At 36.6% G+C, this 17,753-nt stretch overlaps 1 protein-coding gene across 12 annotated transcripts in view; it reads left to right on the forward strand.

The window, feature by feature from the left end:
- LOC136848846 (angiomotin-like protein 1) overlaps positions 1–17,753 on the forward strand; it is a 54,400-nt gene that overhangs the window by 21,911 nt on the left and 14,736 nt on the right. For 7 of the 12 annotated variants that reach the window (XM_067121635.1, XM_067121631.1, XM_067121636.1 and 4 more), the window contains 8 exons: positions 718–982; positions 3,445–3,590; positions 4,029–4,184; positions 5,449–5,642; positions 7,417–7,551; positions 10,769–10,894; positions 13,953–14,107; positions 17,592–17,746. In XM_067121635.1, coding sequence (XP_066977736.1) covers positions 718–982; positions 3,445–3,590; positions 4,029–4,184; positions 5,449–5,642; positions 7,417–7,551; positions 10,769–10,894; positions 13,953–14,107; positions 17,592–17,746 — 1,332 coding nt within the window. The remainder of the gene's footprint in view (positions 1–717; positions 983–3,444; positions 3,591–4,028; positions 4,185–5,448; positions 5,643–7,416; positions 7,552–10,768; positions 10,895–13,952; positions 14,108–17,591; positions 17,747–17,753) is intronic. The other 5 variants (XM_067121641.1, XM_067121638.1, XM_067121643.1 and 2 more) reach the window with 1 other exon arrangement.

Genomic DNA, 17,753 nt, shown 5'->3' on the forward strand with positions numbered 1-17,753 from the left:
TATCCTCCATCATCATGCCCTTGAGGATCCTGTGGTTTATTTTTCTGTACTATTTGCATCATGTCGTGATTTACAATGTCACATGGCATTAAGAACTCAAATACTTGCTAGAAATTCGTGAATCAAGTAGTTTTGATTTTATGAAATTTATTATATTTTTTGGGAAGTGCATGCTCACACAGAAAGCAATGAATGAGCAATATTTTTATTTCAGTATTTTTCTCCTTATATGTAATGACTCCTGAAATTTTTCTTATCAGAGCAGCAGATCCATTAGTACATTTATTCTGGAAGATAGCGTCTTAGAAATTCAATCCAATTAGATATTTCCTCCATTATGTGCAAAGCTAAAGCTGTTTTAGTGAAATATCTTTGACATGAGATTCATTACAAGTTTATAATATAGAGGTACTGCAGCATTAGTAAAAGGGCTTGGCCTACATAAGTTAATTCACCTACTTGAAGAGAAAAATTTTTTCTCAAGTCTTCATTACACCTACACTTTATTGTTTGAAAGCAGCAGACTATTATTGATCTGAAATGTTTTTGATCACATTCATTTCAGAAAATATCGGACATAGGGCATGGTTAAATTTTCAGGATTTGGAATCACATTCAGCTGTGCGGTAGCTGTAAGAAGTGATTTAATGATGACTCTGTTGTATAATGTTGTGTAAAATTTGATAGAATTTAATGGGGATGTTTTGCTCATTTCAGTTTGAAATGGAAATAATCAAAGTTCATGAAGCACACGAAGCCTTGGTCAAGTTATCAGAGCGGAGAGAGCAGCTAGAAAGGCTTGCACGGCACAAACTCCACGCAGAAGTGAAGCGACTGACTGATCTTAATGCGGATTTGAAGGATCAGGTTGATGTCCTCTCAACCCAGATTGCTAGCCGGAGCTTACCTACAGATAGTGCCGACGCCCTGCAAAAGGAACTTAACAAAAGAGATGTGTTTATTGCTCAACTTGTATCACAAAGTATGTTGTTATCCTGAAGGTATCTTGTTTGAGAGAAGTTGTAGCCTTGCAACATGTTGCCTTGATTTGAATGACATAATTGCATTAGCATTTTCAGTGTTAAAATTCAAACGTTGATGTACCTCCTAAAATGGGTGCCAGCATCTTTGATCGAGTGAAAGGGTGTTGGGAGAGCAGAACCTTATTCCTAAACGCTTGCTGAGAAATGTGACATAACATAAACTGTATATGGCCATGAGGAAAGTGAAACAACAGTGGAAGAACTCTCACTTTACTGATTAGGCATTTTCAGCAGACTACTGTATATAAAACAGCAAAAGAGGTTCAAAGAATTAATTTTTGCAACAAGCAACTAAGGTGAAAGGAATATAAACCCACATGCATCCAGAGATCATTATATTTGAGTTATATTGTCGGATGGGGAACAGCTTTCTTTGATTAACCCAGATAATTGGTAAACCATGGAGAGGCTAAGTGCATTAGCATGAATTATCAGTAATCTTCAGTCTCACTTGTAAATCATCCTTACACATATTGTGAAAATTTAATCAAGAGTATAGACCTGGAAGTAAATAGTATAATTAGTAATTGTTAGCTCTATTAACACAGTTTCTAAGTGGTTTCTAGATACAATATTATTTGGGATGAATCTTACCTACTGTTAAAGACAGATTATAATTCCGCGCCAATAGGCGAGTCAGCATTCAAACAAGAAAGATCGAATGACTGCCCAGATGACTGTCTAGTACTATACACCCGTTCTCCACCAGGTGTGTTTCAAATGTTTTAGCGCTTGTCAGAATTCTCTTGCTGCCTTTGTGTATAGGCACAGCTGGTATTTCATGGTTTGTGTTTGCTGCTATCACAGTACTCTACATATATTTTTCCTAGGTTGCTTTCCACAGGAATCAAGGCTAAGAATGCCAGGTTCTGTAGGAATGATTACTGTGTTAGCAGGATGTTGATTTTTGAGATAGACACACTGTTTATGCTGGCTGAAGGGGTATAAAGTGTGAATGACTCCTATAGAGCCAAAGTAGCCCTACTAGCCTCAGAGGGAATGATTTTCGGACTTTCTAGCTCTCTTGGTAGATGTCTCTCTATTCTTCCGTTAAGGAGAAATTCACTCAAGGTGCCAAATCCGCATCGTACACACTTGGAGGTGCTGAACCGTCTCCTACCAATAAGAGGGTTTTCAAAGGAATTGTGGATTCTGTCCTTAAGTGGAAAACAGCTGTGACCTGTATCAGAAGCAGCAGTGTATATTGCTCTGGGTGCCGTTCTAGAGAAATTTTTAGCACCTGTACCCCCATAGACATTAAAGTTTCTCCACTTTCTTAAATATAGTAAGAGTTTTTCACTGTTTACTTTCAAGGTTATCATTCCATGCTTTCCTCGAAATTGTGTTCGGTGCAGTTGGATCTGGCTAATGATCAGCAGATCAGTTGAGATTGAAGATCCTACAACTCGGTATCAGTCTCTCTCTGGAATTTAGACGCAGTTCTAAAATTGTATCTTCAAGTCCTTTCAAGCCTTTGGAATGAGTTTGATTGAAGTATTTTATCATGAAACTTTTTGTTGGCAGTTTCGACAGTTAAGAGAGTAAGTTTATTGCAAGCATTCTTCCTAAGGCTATTGTAAAGGGAATGCTATACAGTATTATCTTTTGGCCTTAGAGCTGAGAATGATGTTAAGGCTAAGTTTTTCCAAGAACTGTTGGAATTCCAATTTAAGCTTGTTGATTGTGAAGAAGAGGAAACACTTCTTTGTCCTATTAGGGCAATTAAAATTTACTTAGATAGGTTAAGCCTGGAAGAGGCAAAGTTAACCTTTTGTTTTGTGGTTTCAGAAACCTAGAACGTCTTTGTCAAAGAACACAAGGTGTCTCAGTGACATATTGACTAGGCTACCACAGGAGAACTAGTTCGTAATGTGAGTTTGGTTGCAACATCATATAGTTTTATGACAATTTGTTGCTTGAGGGTGTGATTAATGCAGCACAGTAGGAGGGCAGTTTGGATTTTTCCACTTACTACCTTAAGTATGCAGAATCACGTCTGAAAATGGTAAAGCCCTTTGTCTGCTACTAGTGGCGGCTGAAGTCTTTTCCTGAACCAAAGAAAGAACCTTTTAGGCTCTTTGTTTTCAGTCTTGGTTTTGATATTTTGGGGAGCATGAAGGTACATAATTGTATAGCAGCATACCTGTATATCATAAAGGTATTTCGTTTCAGTTGACTGTCATTATACTGTATAGAGCTTTTGGACCCAGGCACAGGGGTCCCCTCACGCTGCTTCCGTATGATAGGAGGACAGTTTGTAAATTGCCTTTTGAACTTTTTTATATCACTACCAAGATAAGCATTACTACATTGTTACTTTATGGTTTTTCTTCCTCATTTTTTATATTTGATTTACTGTGGGAGCAACGAGAACATTTCTTAAAAATTTCTTAATTTTCAGATAAAGAATTAATAGCAGCAAAGGAAAGGCAAGAAATAGAATTAACGGCTCAAAGACAAACATTGAACGAACAGCGAACACACATAGATATCTTGGACTCAGCCCTTACTAATGCTCAAGCTAATGTTGTTAAACTTGAGGAAGAGGTATGTTATGCAAAATATTTGTCAACCTTTTTTTTTTAGAAATTGTAGTATATACCAATTATGAACTCTAATTCCAGTACTGACAACGATTTTGCATTGAATTTGAATTCCCATGATGATTTCTTATGCATTGTCATAGTAGTAGGAGTAGCAGTAGCAGTAGCAGTAGCAGTAGTAGTAGTAGTAGAGGGTATTTTTATATATGTACTGCCAATGTCAGCCATCAGTGAAAAATATTGAAGAAATGTTATCAGAATCTTCTTCATTTTCATTTTATCCACCTATCAGGTTTAAATGTAGCTGAAGAGTACAATAAGTTATGATAATTATGTGTATATGTATGCTTGATGCATATATCGTGTTTGCTTCTTTATGAATGTGAGATACCGTTGCTTTTCACAACATCTGTGTATGTGACCATATTTGTGTCTTTTTCAGTTACGTAAAAAACAGAATCTTGTCGAGCAAGCAGGTCAGTTGAAAAGACTGCTTGTTTCATTGCAACTTGCAGCAGATAGAAGAGAGCAGTCTGAGAAAAATCTTCGCTACAAACTAGAGAAAGAAATTGAACAGCTACGAATGGGTTATAAGCAAGTTAGTATCTTATTTACATTGTGTGCTATGTTTACTCATTATAATGATGTACAGGTTACGGCCAGTGTATGCTGAAACTTTTATATCATGATAAAATGCTAATTGTCGTGTTATTCAGAATAATTGCACAAATTTGTATAGTTTTCAGTTTGTGTATTGTCCAGTTTTGATTAAAATCAAGTGCACCTGTATTTCAGTTTTAATGCACTTCATAAGTTGACCCCCACCATTATCACAGTAATTTTTATTTCAGGGATTTTTAGAGTATTGTTTCTTAAGCATTTAATTGAACTTAACACCATCGATTTACAGTTGCTCATCTTGTGATCAGCAACTTCTTATAGACCAACTCCAAAAGAAAAAGACCCAACCACTTTGACAGTAGTGCATCTGGAACTGTCAGTGTCTGTAGTTTTAGTTAAGGTATTCCCTGTTTGCCTGTCAAGCAGGCAATACTTGCTGTTTTAGCTCCCAAAACTTATTATTTTTGTGATCATTATGTTGTTGTCATTATCAGCATTACAGTTTAAATTTTATCATTAGTTACTTGATATGTTTCATAGTTGGATATTTCATGTATGCTGCCTTTTGGTTGTATTAGTATCCAGTTAACCAGCACTGTAACTTTGTGTACAGTAGTATAGTGAGAACCTCCTCATTGTGTAGTGTGTATAAAGAATCAGGTATTTTATTTGAGCATTATGTGATGTTTGTAAGGGGTACAAACATATTTTCATGACTAAATGCACTTTTTGTGACAAAACTATTAAAATACTCAGGTATAAGCATTTTTAAGCGGGTTTTTCTTTTGTTTAAACAATCAAAATAGGCAGTTCTAAGTGTTTTTAGAGGGGGTTTTAAGTATTTGCGGATTTTAGCTATTCGCGGGGGGGTTGCGGTACGCATCCCCCACGAGTACGGGGGGTTTACTGTATTAGTTTGATCAAAATGTGCATTTAGTCACAAAAATGATATGAAAATACAGTAATTTTTGGGAATATGTCTCTATGAAAAATACCATGAATAGGCGAATTTTCCGTGACTTATGTGTATATATGTTCCACAGAGAAATTCGCGAATAGGTGAAGCCTAGAATCCGGAAACGCAAATAGGCAGGGGTCCACTGTAACTTTATGATTCAATTCGTCATGTGTGAATGAATATACAGGTGTTTGTCAAGTAGGCATATCTTTTGCATTTAACGCTATTTATGTCGATTCAACTTTTGAAGAGTATAACTCTAATCGATACGCTTTTATTTTAGGAAGGACCTGACAGTAAGCTTAGTGATTTGAGGCGTGAAATTCGTGAAAAAGAAGAGAAGATCATGCTGTTAGAAGGGGAGGTGACAAAGTGGGAGCAGCGTTACCTCCAGGAGTCAGCCATGAGGCAGCTGGCAATTGAAGCTGCATCTATGCCCAAGTGCGTCTCCACATCCCAACGATTATCCCAGTCTGCGTACTTATACCCTTTATTATTGTCAATGTTACCATGCATGATATTGAACACCATTAAAATAAAACCCTTTTAGTGCATGTTGATTATAACAACAATTCTTTTTCATAAAAGCTTACTTCACTTTTAATAGTTTATGATGCTTTCCAGGTAAAAAAATTATTTTAGGAAGGTGTGTTCAACTTTTCATCGAATGTTTGATTCCTGATTGACGTTTGCTGGTTTTGAAATTTCATAAGCAAAAATTTTAAAGTGCTAATCATCACTTATGTGTTTATGTGAGTTGTTACCTTCATGAGGCTAGACCCCGCATGAGTTTTGAAATTTCATCTGGTTGAAGTTCACATCTATGCAGGTCCTGTTGCTAGGTAACCAGTTGGTTCTTAGCCACGTAAAATGAATCTAATCCTTCGGGCCAGCCCTAGGAGAGCTGTTAATCAGCTCAGTGGTATGGTTAAACTAAGATATACTTAACTTCTTCCTGCTGCCATCCTGTCTTCACCTCATCATGTACCCAATTCATCTTTTGAGTTTCAATCTGATTTCCAGTGTCTGCTACAAATCTCAAGTATTTAATTTATAATACAATCTCCCGTGTGAATTCTTGTTAATTTTTTTTTGTAAGTGTTTGTCTTTGCTATGCAGACCTGATAATTAGTATGCCTTCAAGAGAAGCAAAGCTAAAATGAGAGGGCTTTCTCAAGTCTGCATCTAAATGTAAAACATTCATAACTGAAAATGCATATGAAAAATCTAATAAGTAATGAAATTGAACATTATACAGATGCTGTAAGAATAAATGGTTGTCTTTAGTCAAAAGTCCTCAATGAGGCCTTGCCTTCCACAGGTTATCAAGGAAACAAGTGTAGAGGCTGAAATACTCAATGTGAAGTAAAAAAAAGATGATTAGAAAAAGGAACATCCTCTAGATATAAGGGGCAGAATAACTGGTAAAAGTAGGCTGTCTGTCAGATTTGATACACCCCAACAGGAAAAATGAAATAAAACTGACTCAGTGACCAGAAGACCACTCTTAGTAAAAGAAGGCAAACGGCTGGACACCAGTTTATTAAGAACAGTTTATGCATGAGTATAAAAACTCAGAAAAAAAAATGTTTATAGGGTAATAAAATGGCAGAATTGTATTTTGTACATAATGTCATATGGTACTGCTGTATTCTGATGGACATAGTAGTTATATGGTCTTATGCTTTACAGTACGGGATGTAGATAGTCATGCAGTCATTTTTTGTGATGTCTTCCTTTGAATTGATCTTCGCTGATCCTTTTACAAGGTGTACTTAATGTTTCTCTTTGTCGTCCTGAGTTTTAAGCCTTAATTGTAAAATCTGTACCCATTGTTTTAATAGATGAACACTTACTATTTGAGGACAGTCCATATGATTTTACAAGGTGGAAGTGCAGAAAGGGCAAGAATTGATTTTTAAGTGAATAGTCTCAGTGCTACTACAAACTGAATGAATTGTATGTTAGGAAATTCACTCGGATATTTAGAACAGCTCCTGTTTAACCTTCTTTAATTCTGTGATTGTGCATGAGTCCTGAAGTGTCCCCATAACATTTTACTCCTAGTCCATGTTCTTTTCTTGAACAGTTACATATGTAATAAAAGATTACACAATTGGCTATATTTAGATTAAGGATGAAATTAAATGAGTTTTTTAGACATCTTGTTTTTCTTTGAAATATTTTGTGACATTCTTTATATCGATGGATCAGTTTATGCTTATTGATGATGATGTTTAATTTTCAATAGGGATGCTAAAATTGCTGCCTTGGAGAAGACTAGTCAAGAGAGTGAACGACGCATTGCACAGGCCAAATCGGACAAAATTCGACACATGGATGAAATCCACAATATGAATAAAAAACAAGCTGAGTATGAAGCAAGGTAGGCATACTATGTACAGTAATTTGTAATTATTAGCGTGGTAAAGATAAGAAAGGACTGTGTATTCATTGGCCTGGATATGGTCTGTCATATTCTTTTTAGAGATTGTATGTTAAAGAGTTGTGGCTGAATTTGACATTGGTCTAGTATACCTGTTTGTAGTAGTATTTTCTTAAATTTTTCCTTCATTTATCAGTTCATAACTGCAGAACAGAATCATTGTACTTTGTGGTTTCCCACTGACTGCTTGAACATATTTTTTTAAGAAATTGGGTATTTTATTTTCGTGGGTTAATTAATCAGATTTCTTTCAAAGTAAGTGCCCAAAAATAAAACTTCAAATGGGTTTATGGTTAGGGGAGGTGAGGTAATTGTGCTGTGTTATTGTACTATTATTGTTTCTCAAGAAAAAATGTAGGTTCCATTTGACTCTTAATTGTATTAGAGGTTTGTCCATAATTTCTTAATGACCCTTGACAGACACAGATTGCAATGAAGAGTTTATCAATTTTGGCAGATCATGAGTTGACCAATGGGAAGTGAAATAGTTTCAGTGATTCACTGTATTTAAAGTAATCTCTGCACTTCCAAGCTGTGTTCAATTTATCTTTGCTGCAAATTCTATTTTTGCATTCCTCAGACCAGCCATATTTATCAAACCATGTCCCCTCAGACTCTTAGCACCTTCCCATTGGGTTGGGGCTTCAGAGAGCAACTACCAAGAGCTGACTCAAAACTTGGCACAAAGTAGTTGCTCTAAAATAAATTAGCTAGGTTTTTTTTTTTTTTTTTTATCTTTTCCCCTCTCATATTTTCTCTCCTTACCCTATCAGGATTGACCTATAGATGATGACCCTTGTGTGACCTTGAATACAATTCTGATCAATCTGAGAACATGAAGGAGGGGGAGGTTGGACTGCATGCATCCTCACTCCTAGAATTCAAGTTACTGATGTGGTCGCTTGAGGTGAAAGTCTTGAGTTAAGCAATGCTTCTCGTGCTAGGTTTAATCTTGATGGATTGATGAACCTCAAGGCACTATGTATCTAGATGTAAGTCCTAGGGTGGCCTGCAAGAAAGAGAGTTACATTTGTCCTTTAAATAGCTCTTTGGTAGGTATGAAAAAATACCTGGACTGATTCTATTAACTCATGTCCCGTGATGAGTGAATTGAATTCAAATGATGACAACCAATGTATGAAATGGAAAACTCTTGAAGACTCCTCCCCCTCCAAATGATACATATAAGACTCTACAGCTTTGTAAAAATTTAACCATTAAGACAAGGAAAATTCAGATGCCTTGCCCAACTCGTTCATTTTGATTCCTTTTCTGAATCTGTAGACAGTGAAAGTCACTTCTGAATTCAAATACAAGGCTATCACCACACAAAGTTTTAAATTTCTTATTTACAAGATGGCCATCAAAAGAAACGTCTGTCAGACAAAAGAAAATAAGTGATTAATATACACAACTACATATCAACACGCGGAAAACTACTTGTCACTTACAGAAAGCAATAACTTAGATTTCACTGGTGCAATGTGACATTGAACAGCACTCAAGTCTCTGCAGTCTTACATAAAACTTAAAATTGAAGGTGAACCAGTCAACAAAGATATTGTACTTTGTTCCTTGAGAAAAATATATGAAAATGCACACAACTTGGATAATTTGCTATCCAAAGTAAAGAAAATAAGGAATACAGTGACACCTCAGCTTAATGACAGTTTGGGGGTCTGCTCACACAATATCGTAACAGATAAGAACTAAAATCAGTAACAAATTCTGAGTGTATTTATGGTAAAATATGTACTAGATGTAGGGAGATAGGAAGATGCAGTACCTCACGGGAGATAGGAAGATGCAGTACCTCTTAGTGAGTTATACATGTTTTTTCTAATATTTTTTTGTGCTTTAGTTTGCAGACTTGCAGTTATAGCTGACATACTGTTGTAAAATATGAGAACTAAAACCAACAGCAATTCGTGGGTATATTTGTAAGCAAATATATAAAAGGTGTCCTGGGATGGAGAGGTGCAGTACATTTCCCCCATGACATCTCAAGTCACACTGATCCCCCTCTATCTTGTACTGAGGTACTAGTGTTGCCGTGAGACTTGCCATAAGTAATTTATGGCCCACTGAAGTGATTTGAACATTACTCTTGCAAAATTCATTCAACCTGTATGGCGCAAAATACTGATTCTCACTTGAGGCATTCCATATCAAACTCTAGAGCTATTACTATGCCTCACATGATCATAACCGGCCAGTAAGGATTAGTACAGTACTAGAATAACCATATTCAAGTGCATTGCATCATGCTGTGCCTGTGTTAATTAGTAGTATATGTTGATGCAGTTGAAATCCATTTTTATATGATTGTTATCCCAATTAACAACAGAGCAACAGTTAGTAACAGTAGCCCTATTTATAGCCACTAATAGGGCTTGCCAAAGGGTGTGTTTGCAAATGAAAGGTGAAAACTAGAGCAAGGTACAGGTAAAGGAGGTGGAGGAGAAGCCATCAAGGTGAAAAAATGAGAAATAAAAGCAGAAAAGCATTGCAGTGGCGATGGATTGACACTGCACAGAACCTTTAGTATTTACTACAGCGTGCTGGATAAGGCAGGCTGAGTGACAACGCTTATGTGGTCTACTTCCCAAAGTTATCAGCCAGTCTCTTAAGTAGTCACTTCACTGAGCCATTAAGTTGTATGCTATTTAAGTTTGGTTTTGTTTGAATAAGAGTGCATCCAAAATATTTGAAGTAGTTTTAATATTTGATATATGCAAACCATATTTCATGATGAGTTTCCTCATTGGTACAAATTGATTCGTTTTTATTGCTGAAGAATGACTTGACTTGTCTGTCCCCTATTGTAGTAGCTTTTCAGTAATCCAGTTACTGCTGTTCTTAACCCAAAGTAATCAGCTTATCAATGGGTTGTTTGTTTCGCTCCCTACTGGCACAGTAAGGTACATAAGAGGTTTATTTGGTACTGAATTTACTTGGTACTGAAGTTAGTAAAAGGGTAAAAAATGTGTTTTTACAGATATGACGAAATTCCATGCTTTAATGGGGCACATTTTTTTTCTAAGCAATTATTTGTGTTCTGAAATAAGAAGGTTGGCTGTGGACTATTTATTGTCTTTTTAGTTTTTTGGTATGGCATGAGCTAGATGAATTTTCACTGATGGCATGTATTTTATAGGAATCGTGAATTGGAGACCCAAATAGCCGAGAGAAATGCGATGATTCGTGTCTTACAGAAAAGACTAGAGGAAAAAGAAAATGTGTATCAGAATGCACTGAGAAATTCACTTGGTGCAGGGAAAAGGTAAGTTATAGATCATATCATGTTGTATATTTTGGGCTGTGAGAAAGGTAGTTAAAGTTGGCAATAATCAGTTTGGCATTATGTTTTGAAGGAAGATAGTAGATATGATGTTGATAATAGGGTCAGAAAAAGAAATAAATATATTTGTGGATGTGGAGAACAGACTTGACAGAGTACCAAAACAATTAATTGGGTGGGCATAACAAAGGTAGAGGGTACCTGAAAAAATTGAGTAAATGAAGGAATTATATTACACCATAAAAAGTAGAGTAAAGACAGTGGCAAGTAATCCAGATGGATTTTTCTTTCTTTCTTTAAATCTTCGGTTGAAAACTGAAAGCTGAGTATAAACCAAAGAGGGCTGCAAAGGTAAATCAGCCTACAGAGAGAGAGATAAGTTAGATAAATATTGGTGTCTGTTATGAATCAGTGCTGAGCTTGTAGTTGTTTATAATAGGAATTAAGAATGTTACAAAGAAATATCCAAATCAGTCAGTCAAGTTGATGGTGTCGACACGGGCTCATGCCCAGGGGATCAGACTGATAAGATACCTGGATGATTGGCTGGTCTGGGTAAAATCCTGGGAGAAGTTACTTCAGGACAGAGATCGGCTGCTTCAATTTTGTCACATCCTAGGCGTTGTGATAAATTGGGTGAAATCAAATCTGATCCCCAGTCAAAGGATTTTGTATCTGGGTATGATTAAAGACAGCACAGGCGAGAGGTTTTCCATCTGATCAGAGAATAGAGAATTGCAAGAATGTGATTGTGTCCTCTCTGTCCAAGAAAACACAACCAGCAACGTAGTGGCAAGTAGTTCTGGGACTGCTAACTCCTCTAGAGAAATTAGTTCCTCATGGATGTCTACATTTGCAATCGTTACATTGGAGACTGTAGGAGTTTTGGTCTCCAGCAACAGATCACCCTTACGTGAAAGTTCCTCAGTCTGCAGAGGTGAGGAAAGACCTGCTGTGGTGGTTGAATGATGACAATTTGACAGTAGGAGTGTCTCTCCATGTGCCCTCTCCAGACCTTCCGTTACTCTCAGATGCGTCGGCCGAAGGTTGGGGAGAGGGTAAATCCCTAGCCAAACCAAAAACCTTTAGCCCCACCAAAGTGAAGAACTCAGCAACTTTCTTAGCATCTTTAATTTCATTAGCTATGAAACACATATTAACCGTACTACAGTAAGAGTCAAAATCCTCCTCCGCTTCACTGAACGGATTAATAGAGTCAATCATACCTGCCATCTTCACAAATATAGTACAGACCTAACCAAGCCTCAAAGACAACAGCAATTACAGCAGTAAACACTAGCCTAACGTAGCCAACAAGACATAGCCTAACGTTAGGCTAACAACCCAGTACAGCCACCGAATACAAAGCACAGGATTTACCCCACATAATAACAGACTTAACCTAACTTAGCCTGCAGCCAACAAAATAAACATTAGCCTAGCCTATGACACAGGTTAGCTACAATAGAACAAACTTACCATAGTAAATAGTACAAAATAAGCACCTAGCCTAGGAGGAACAGCTTAGCCTAAAAATCCTAGCACTTAATCTGACAACAAAAAAATAATCACAACCCTGTCCCATCCTTGTCACCAATTTAATGCAGTATACACCTAGCCAATGTCAAAGGTTAGTTACAGTTAAGGGTAACATAATATAGGATACTTATACAGTACATCTCCAGATAGGATGACTGCAGAAGCTGGCATGGGAGCTTAAGTAGATTCAATGCTAACAATGTCCTTGTGTCAGTCTTATACAGTCACAGTGAGTCCTATTGTCCTAGTAGGATACTGTAAAACAGTAGTGTGAGTACCAGTGCCTGTTAGTCTGGACTATGGTTAATAATGTCCTTATTAGTGGAGCTTCTTAGAAGATGTCGTTTTTAGTTGGCGGTCGTGTGCGTTCTTCTTCTGTTCAGAAGTCTGTCAGTCGAGGCGTTCAGTCTTGTTTAGTTTTTATTATAGGAAAGGTGATAGAATATTACGCTATGGCAATATCATTCATTCACCCAGGTGATTGGATAATGTTGGATATGCAAGATGCATACTTCTGTATCCCCATCCATCCGGACTCCAGGAAGTGTCTCAGGTTCGTCTTCCAGGGCAAAGTATTTCAATTTCGGGCTCTCTGCTTCGGCCTCTCCACGGCACCTCAAGTGTTTACTTGAGTCCTAGTCCCTGTAGCAAAATGACTTCATCTGAGGGGCATCAACATCAGCCTTTACCTGGATGACTGGCTTCTTCGATCCCCTTCAAAGGAGAAGTGCACGAAGGACTTGCAGACCATTCTTCGCCTTACTCAGGAACTAGGAATGCTCGTAAATCTCCAAAAGTCCCAGTTAGCCCCGACACAAGAGATTATCCATTTGGGGATGATTCTCAATTCTCAGACTTTTGGGGTTTTTCTGTCCCCCAAGAGGATCGCCAACTGCCTCAAGATGAGCCACATTTTTTTCTTCTTTAGAATAGAATAAATTCTGAATAAACTGACAAAATTTTACATCATAGTAAATTACAGATAAATATGGAAATTATAGGAATGGCTTTTCTATATAAAGTGTCCACTTAGGTTTAAAAATCCATATTAGGTTTCATTTTAAGTTAGGCAATTACTGACTTTTTTTAATAGTTTCAGCTAAATTCAGCAAAACGTGAATGTGGAAGTAGCTTGCCGTGATTTGCTTTCAGAATTAAATTTTCATCTGTTGAGTTTTTATAACCTGGAATTTTGTTAGTGTATAAAGTTTTTAAAGCATCATATGAAGAAAACAAGGTTTACTTATTTATGTGCATAAGGACAAGAGTCTTGCAGCTATGGTGAATATTATTGAAAAAGGATATTATTCACGAATTAATCAGGGAGCATGGAAATGTTTTCCCAAGCTGGATGTGGTACTTTAAGTTTTATATCTTACTCACAGGGTATGAATTAGGCCAGGGAGAATGTGGACAGTAATGCATACAGTACTGTATATATTTTGTATTATTAAGTTTATTATTTGTCTCTCACGACTTTAAATATTGTATTATTTAACAGCACGGAGGGACGAAACAGTAGCAGTAACACCAGTCTGATCCAGTCTCATAGTACTCAAGCTTCCACTGCTCATTCTTATAGTAGTAGTGGTGGTGTTGGAGGTGCTGGGGCTGGTTCCAGTGCTCCAAGTACTCCAAGACGTGATGAGGAACTTGGTGAGATCCTCCTTTAGCTACCTGCACTGCAAGAGATGTTTTTTATATGTGGTAGCATCCAAGTAGCTTTCTGTGATAATCCATCAAAGAACCTTAATATATTTTATGTGTGTATTTAGCACAAATGATTGATCTCGCGTTTACTGGTACTGTAGCTGTTATTTGTTTTGTCAAATATTGAGGTTCTTTACTTGAATAACACATTTGTACTTGTCCATTCTTACACCCAACCTCACGTGAACTGAGTGAGGTCCGGAGCTGTGAGATAATACTGCATGCGTCCATGTATGCTGGCACTAATGTGTTTCATGTCATAACTGCAGTGATGTTTCTTCTAATTTAAAGTATTGACATGTAAGCTGAATGAACTTAATGTGCAATGCCTGATGCCTGACTTCTTGCCTGCTGCTTCCTGTTGCCTGCCTGTCTACATGTTTCTCATTTGTACACTGTATAGGTAAGGCTTTCAATTTGTTTATTGTGCATTACTGAAATCTAATTATCTTTTTATTACTTGAATTTAATTTTATAAAAATCCCACTTGTAATATGTTCAAGAATTTGTGATTTGAATTTGGTGAGGAGCAGAGATTGAGTTGATAAATATTCTTTAAATTTCATTGTATTTCATGGTCTGGAAGAGATGATGTTCTTATATCATTAGTGCCATTATGTTATTGGTACTACCTTGATTTTTTAGTTTAGGTAAAGTCTTTGCCAGCAAAGAAAACGCTGACTTTAATTTTACTGAATAAAAATATTAAAAATGAACGATTACCATTGGCAGGATATTGAATCAGAATCTCATTAATTATGACGTATGCATTCAAAGGAAAAACTATTGTGAAAGTACAACGTGAGCAGACCACTGTTGAAGTTTTGCAGCCTAACTTTGCCCAGTTAAACTACCATAGCTTTGCCAAAAGTTACTGTGAAGCATTTGGAGTTTGATTTGTGGAAAGAAATTATATCTGTCTAAAAATCAGTTAACCCAACATTGTAAGCAACTTAATCTGAATTAACTAAAAATTAAATGTGACAATTCTCAGATTATTGAATATTGAAGTGTTAATCATGGAGCCCAACTTGCTTATTCTGATTTTTGCCACCCCCATATGCCACTCGCCTACTTTTTTCTTGTATGCACTTGTAGGAGGCTGTGTTATTAATAGAAACTGACCTCCTAAACAGTTGTGGGAGACCGCATGGTGTTTTTCCTTAGCTATTCAAGAATTTTGGACTTGCAGTTCAAGAAAAAACTATGGTTTTTTTTTTTCTTTAGAAAATGGGCAAGCATAATTTGTTGATAATGTGTAGAACAGTTGATGATGTTGCCAAATTTTTCATATTGTTAATGTTTTAAATGAAATTAGTGTTTATTTTATTGCACAGTACAGTGCTTGTTAATAGTTTTTTGCATTATTTCCTCTCCTACCCAGTAATATATTTGGTTGAATTTGCACTACAGTAAAAAGCTCCAACCTAATTAGACAGTGGTGGGGTCTACCCCTCCCGATGAGTGGTGGAATCCACTAAGTAACAAAGTTTCTTGATAGACGATACCCCGGAACCAGCTTGCATAGCTTACAGTGTACAGCAGTTCCATATAAAGTAATTAATAGCAATTAATAGCCTGTCGTAATATATGTTTTGTAATTATCATTATATTTAAAATATCGGATTACTTTATCTTTCCATTTCAGAGGTATTTCTTTTGCAAAGTGAATTGCTTCTTAAAATACTGTACATACATTATAGTATAACCTAACATAAAACATTGCTGATTGCCATACAACATAAAACTAAGACCATAAACATATTTATGCATCTGTTTGTTCCCATACGAATAAAAACCTTCGGCCTTTACGTTGGGAAAATTATCCTGCGCAGCTGGAATACCGGCTGAGAGAGAGAGAGAGAGAGAGAGAGAGAGAGAGAGAGAGAGAGAGAGAGAGAGAGATGCCCTTATTTAAGAGAATGAAATTATTTATCAATTATTACGGAGACAGAGAATAAAGAGAGAGAGAGAAAGAGAAGTTATTCTTACGTTACATATCAAAAGATGGTAATTCAGTATTAAACTAACTTTTAAATGAAATTAAAGTTACTGTAATTTCATTTAAAAGTTAGTTTAATACATTACCCTTAAAAAATAAATAAATGGTTAACGTAAGAATATAGGAGATAGTGAAAACTAGTATACTATTTCTCTTTCCCCCCATTCCACCGATCTATTTTTAGAAGTCTTCTCAACCTCGTTTTTAGAAACTTCTTTATTCTGTCTCTTTCTCTTTGTTCTGAAATGCTCTATGTCTCGATGTTTTAGAACGGTGCATTTACAGTTTGTAAACGGTACAGGTAAAATTAGATCAATTTAAAATTATATACTGTACAGTTAAAGACATATAGAGAAACTGTGATACGTAGGTTGTGCTAACTATGAACGAGAGAGAGAGAGAGAGAGATAACAGTTGTCCTTACTTAAGGGAGTGAAATTTTTTATGAATCATTTGGTCGTCATTTGGAAGGAGGAGGAGGCCTTGAACCGGAGCAACTCTTCATTAATCCAAAATCAGTAAACTGCTTTATTTTCTTATCACACCACCATCAGTAGTACTACACAACACCACCACCTCCTCCATTTTTGGCGGCAATCAGTCTCTTGCTCTTTACTGTCTGTGGATGGGGGGTTGCTTCCCTCTGGGGTCTACCACTCCTCCCTGGGATGAGCGAGTTGCAGCAGTCATTGACACACACACACACACACACACACACACACACACACACACACACACACACACACACACACACACACACACACAGAGAGAGTATTTGTGTTGTCTTGAAGAGGAAACTTCCAAATGTATGTTGATATAACAGTTGTGCAGGTTCTAGAGCCTCCTTTAGGTATTGAATGAATGACCTTTCAATGTTATCAGTGTCATAGCCAAGCACCAACTGACGTCGTCTGAGAGTGCGTTGCGATATGTCGTGCATTATCTATGGTGCTAGGGGAAGGTGGCATGGCCAAGTGGTATTCTTAAAAAGTGTCGATTTTGGTTCCTCATACCCATTCATATTTTGTGACCTAAGAAAAGTAGTCCTTTAGGAATGTGAAAGCATGCTAATTTATACTTGAAGGCATGTCTATATATACAAGTTCCATTATGATGTTAAAGCATTTTCACTTTTACCGTTTGCAAGATGTGATGTTTATCTCAGTAGTATGACTTCTTGTGTAAAATGTTGTTAAACAGCTTTATGTATAAATTTGGTTATCATTTGTGGTTGACTAAAGTCCTTTCATTTGATTTAAAGTAATAATTTCAAATATGCTTTTATTGTGAATGGCAGGTTTTGAAGGGACCTTTAAAGGTTTGAAAGTAATAATGGTTTGAACAATTTCTATTATAATGAGCATTTGTATTTTAGATAATTTCTTTTTAGGTGAAAATGATATATATTAGCTTTCCATGGTATTACAGGTCAGGAAAGGCATACCAGTGGTTATTTATGCCAGAGCAAAGATTACCGATTTCTCCAAACTGATAGTTTTGGAGGTGCGACTCATTCCTCTGCTACATTACCTGACTTGAATGATGATCTTCTGGTAGACAAAGAAGATGGAGTCTTGGGAAAAGTAAGTC

The sequence above is a fragment of the Macrobrachium rosenbergii genome, chromosome 19 (genome assembly GCF_040412425.1).
Source record: "Macrobrachium rosenbergii isolate ZJJX-2024 chromosome 19, ASM4041242v1, whole genome shotgun sequence".
Lineage (NCBI taxonomy): Eukaryota > Metazoa > Arthropoda > Malacostraca > Decapoda > Palaemonidae > Macrobrachium > Macrobrachium rosenbergii.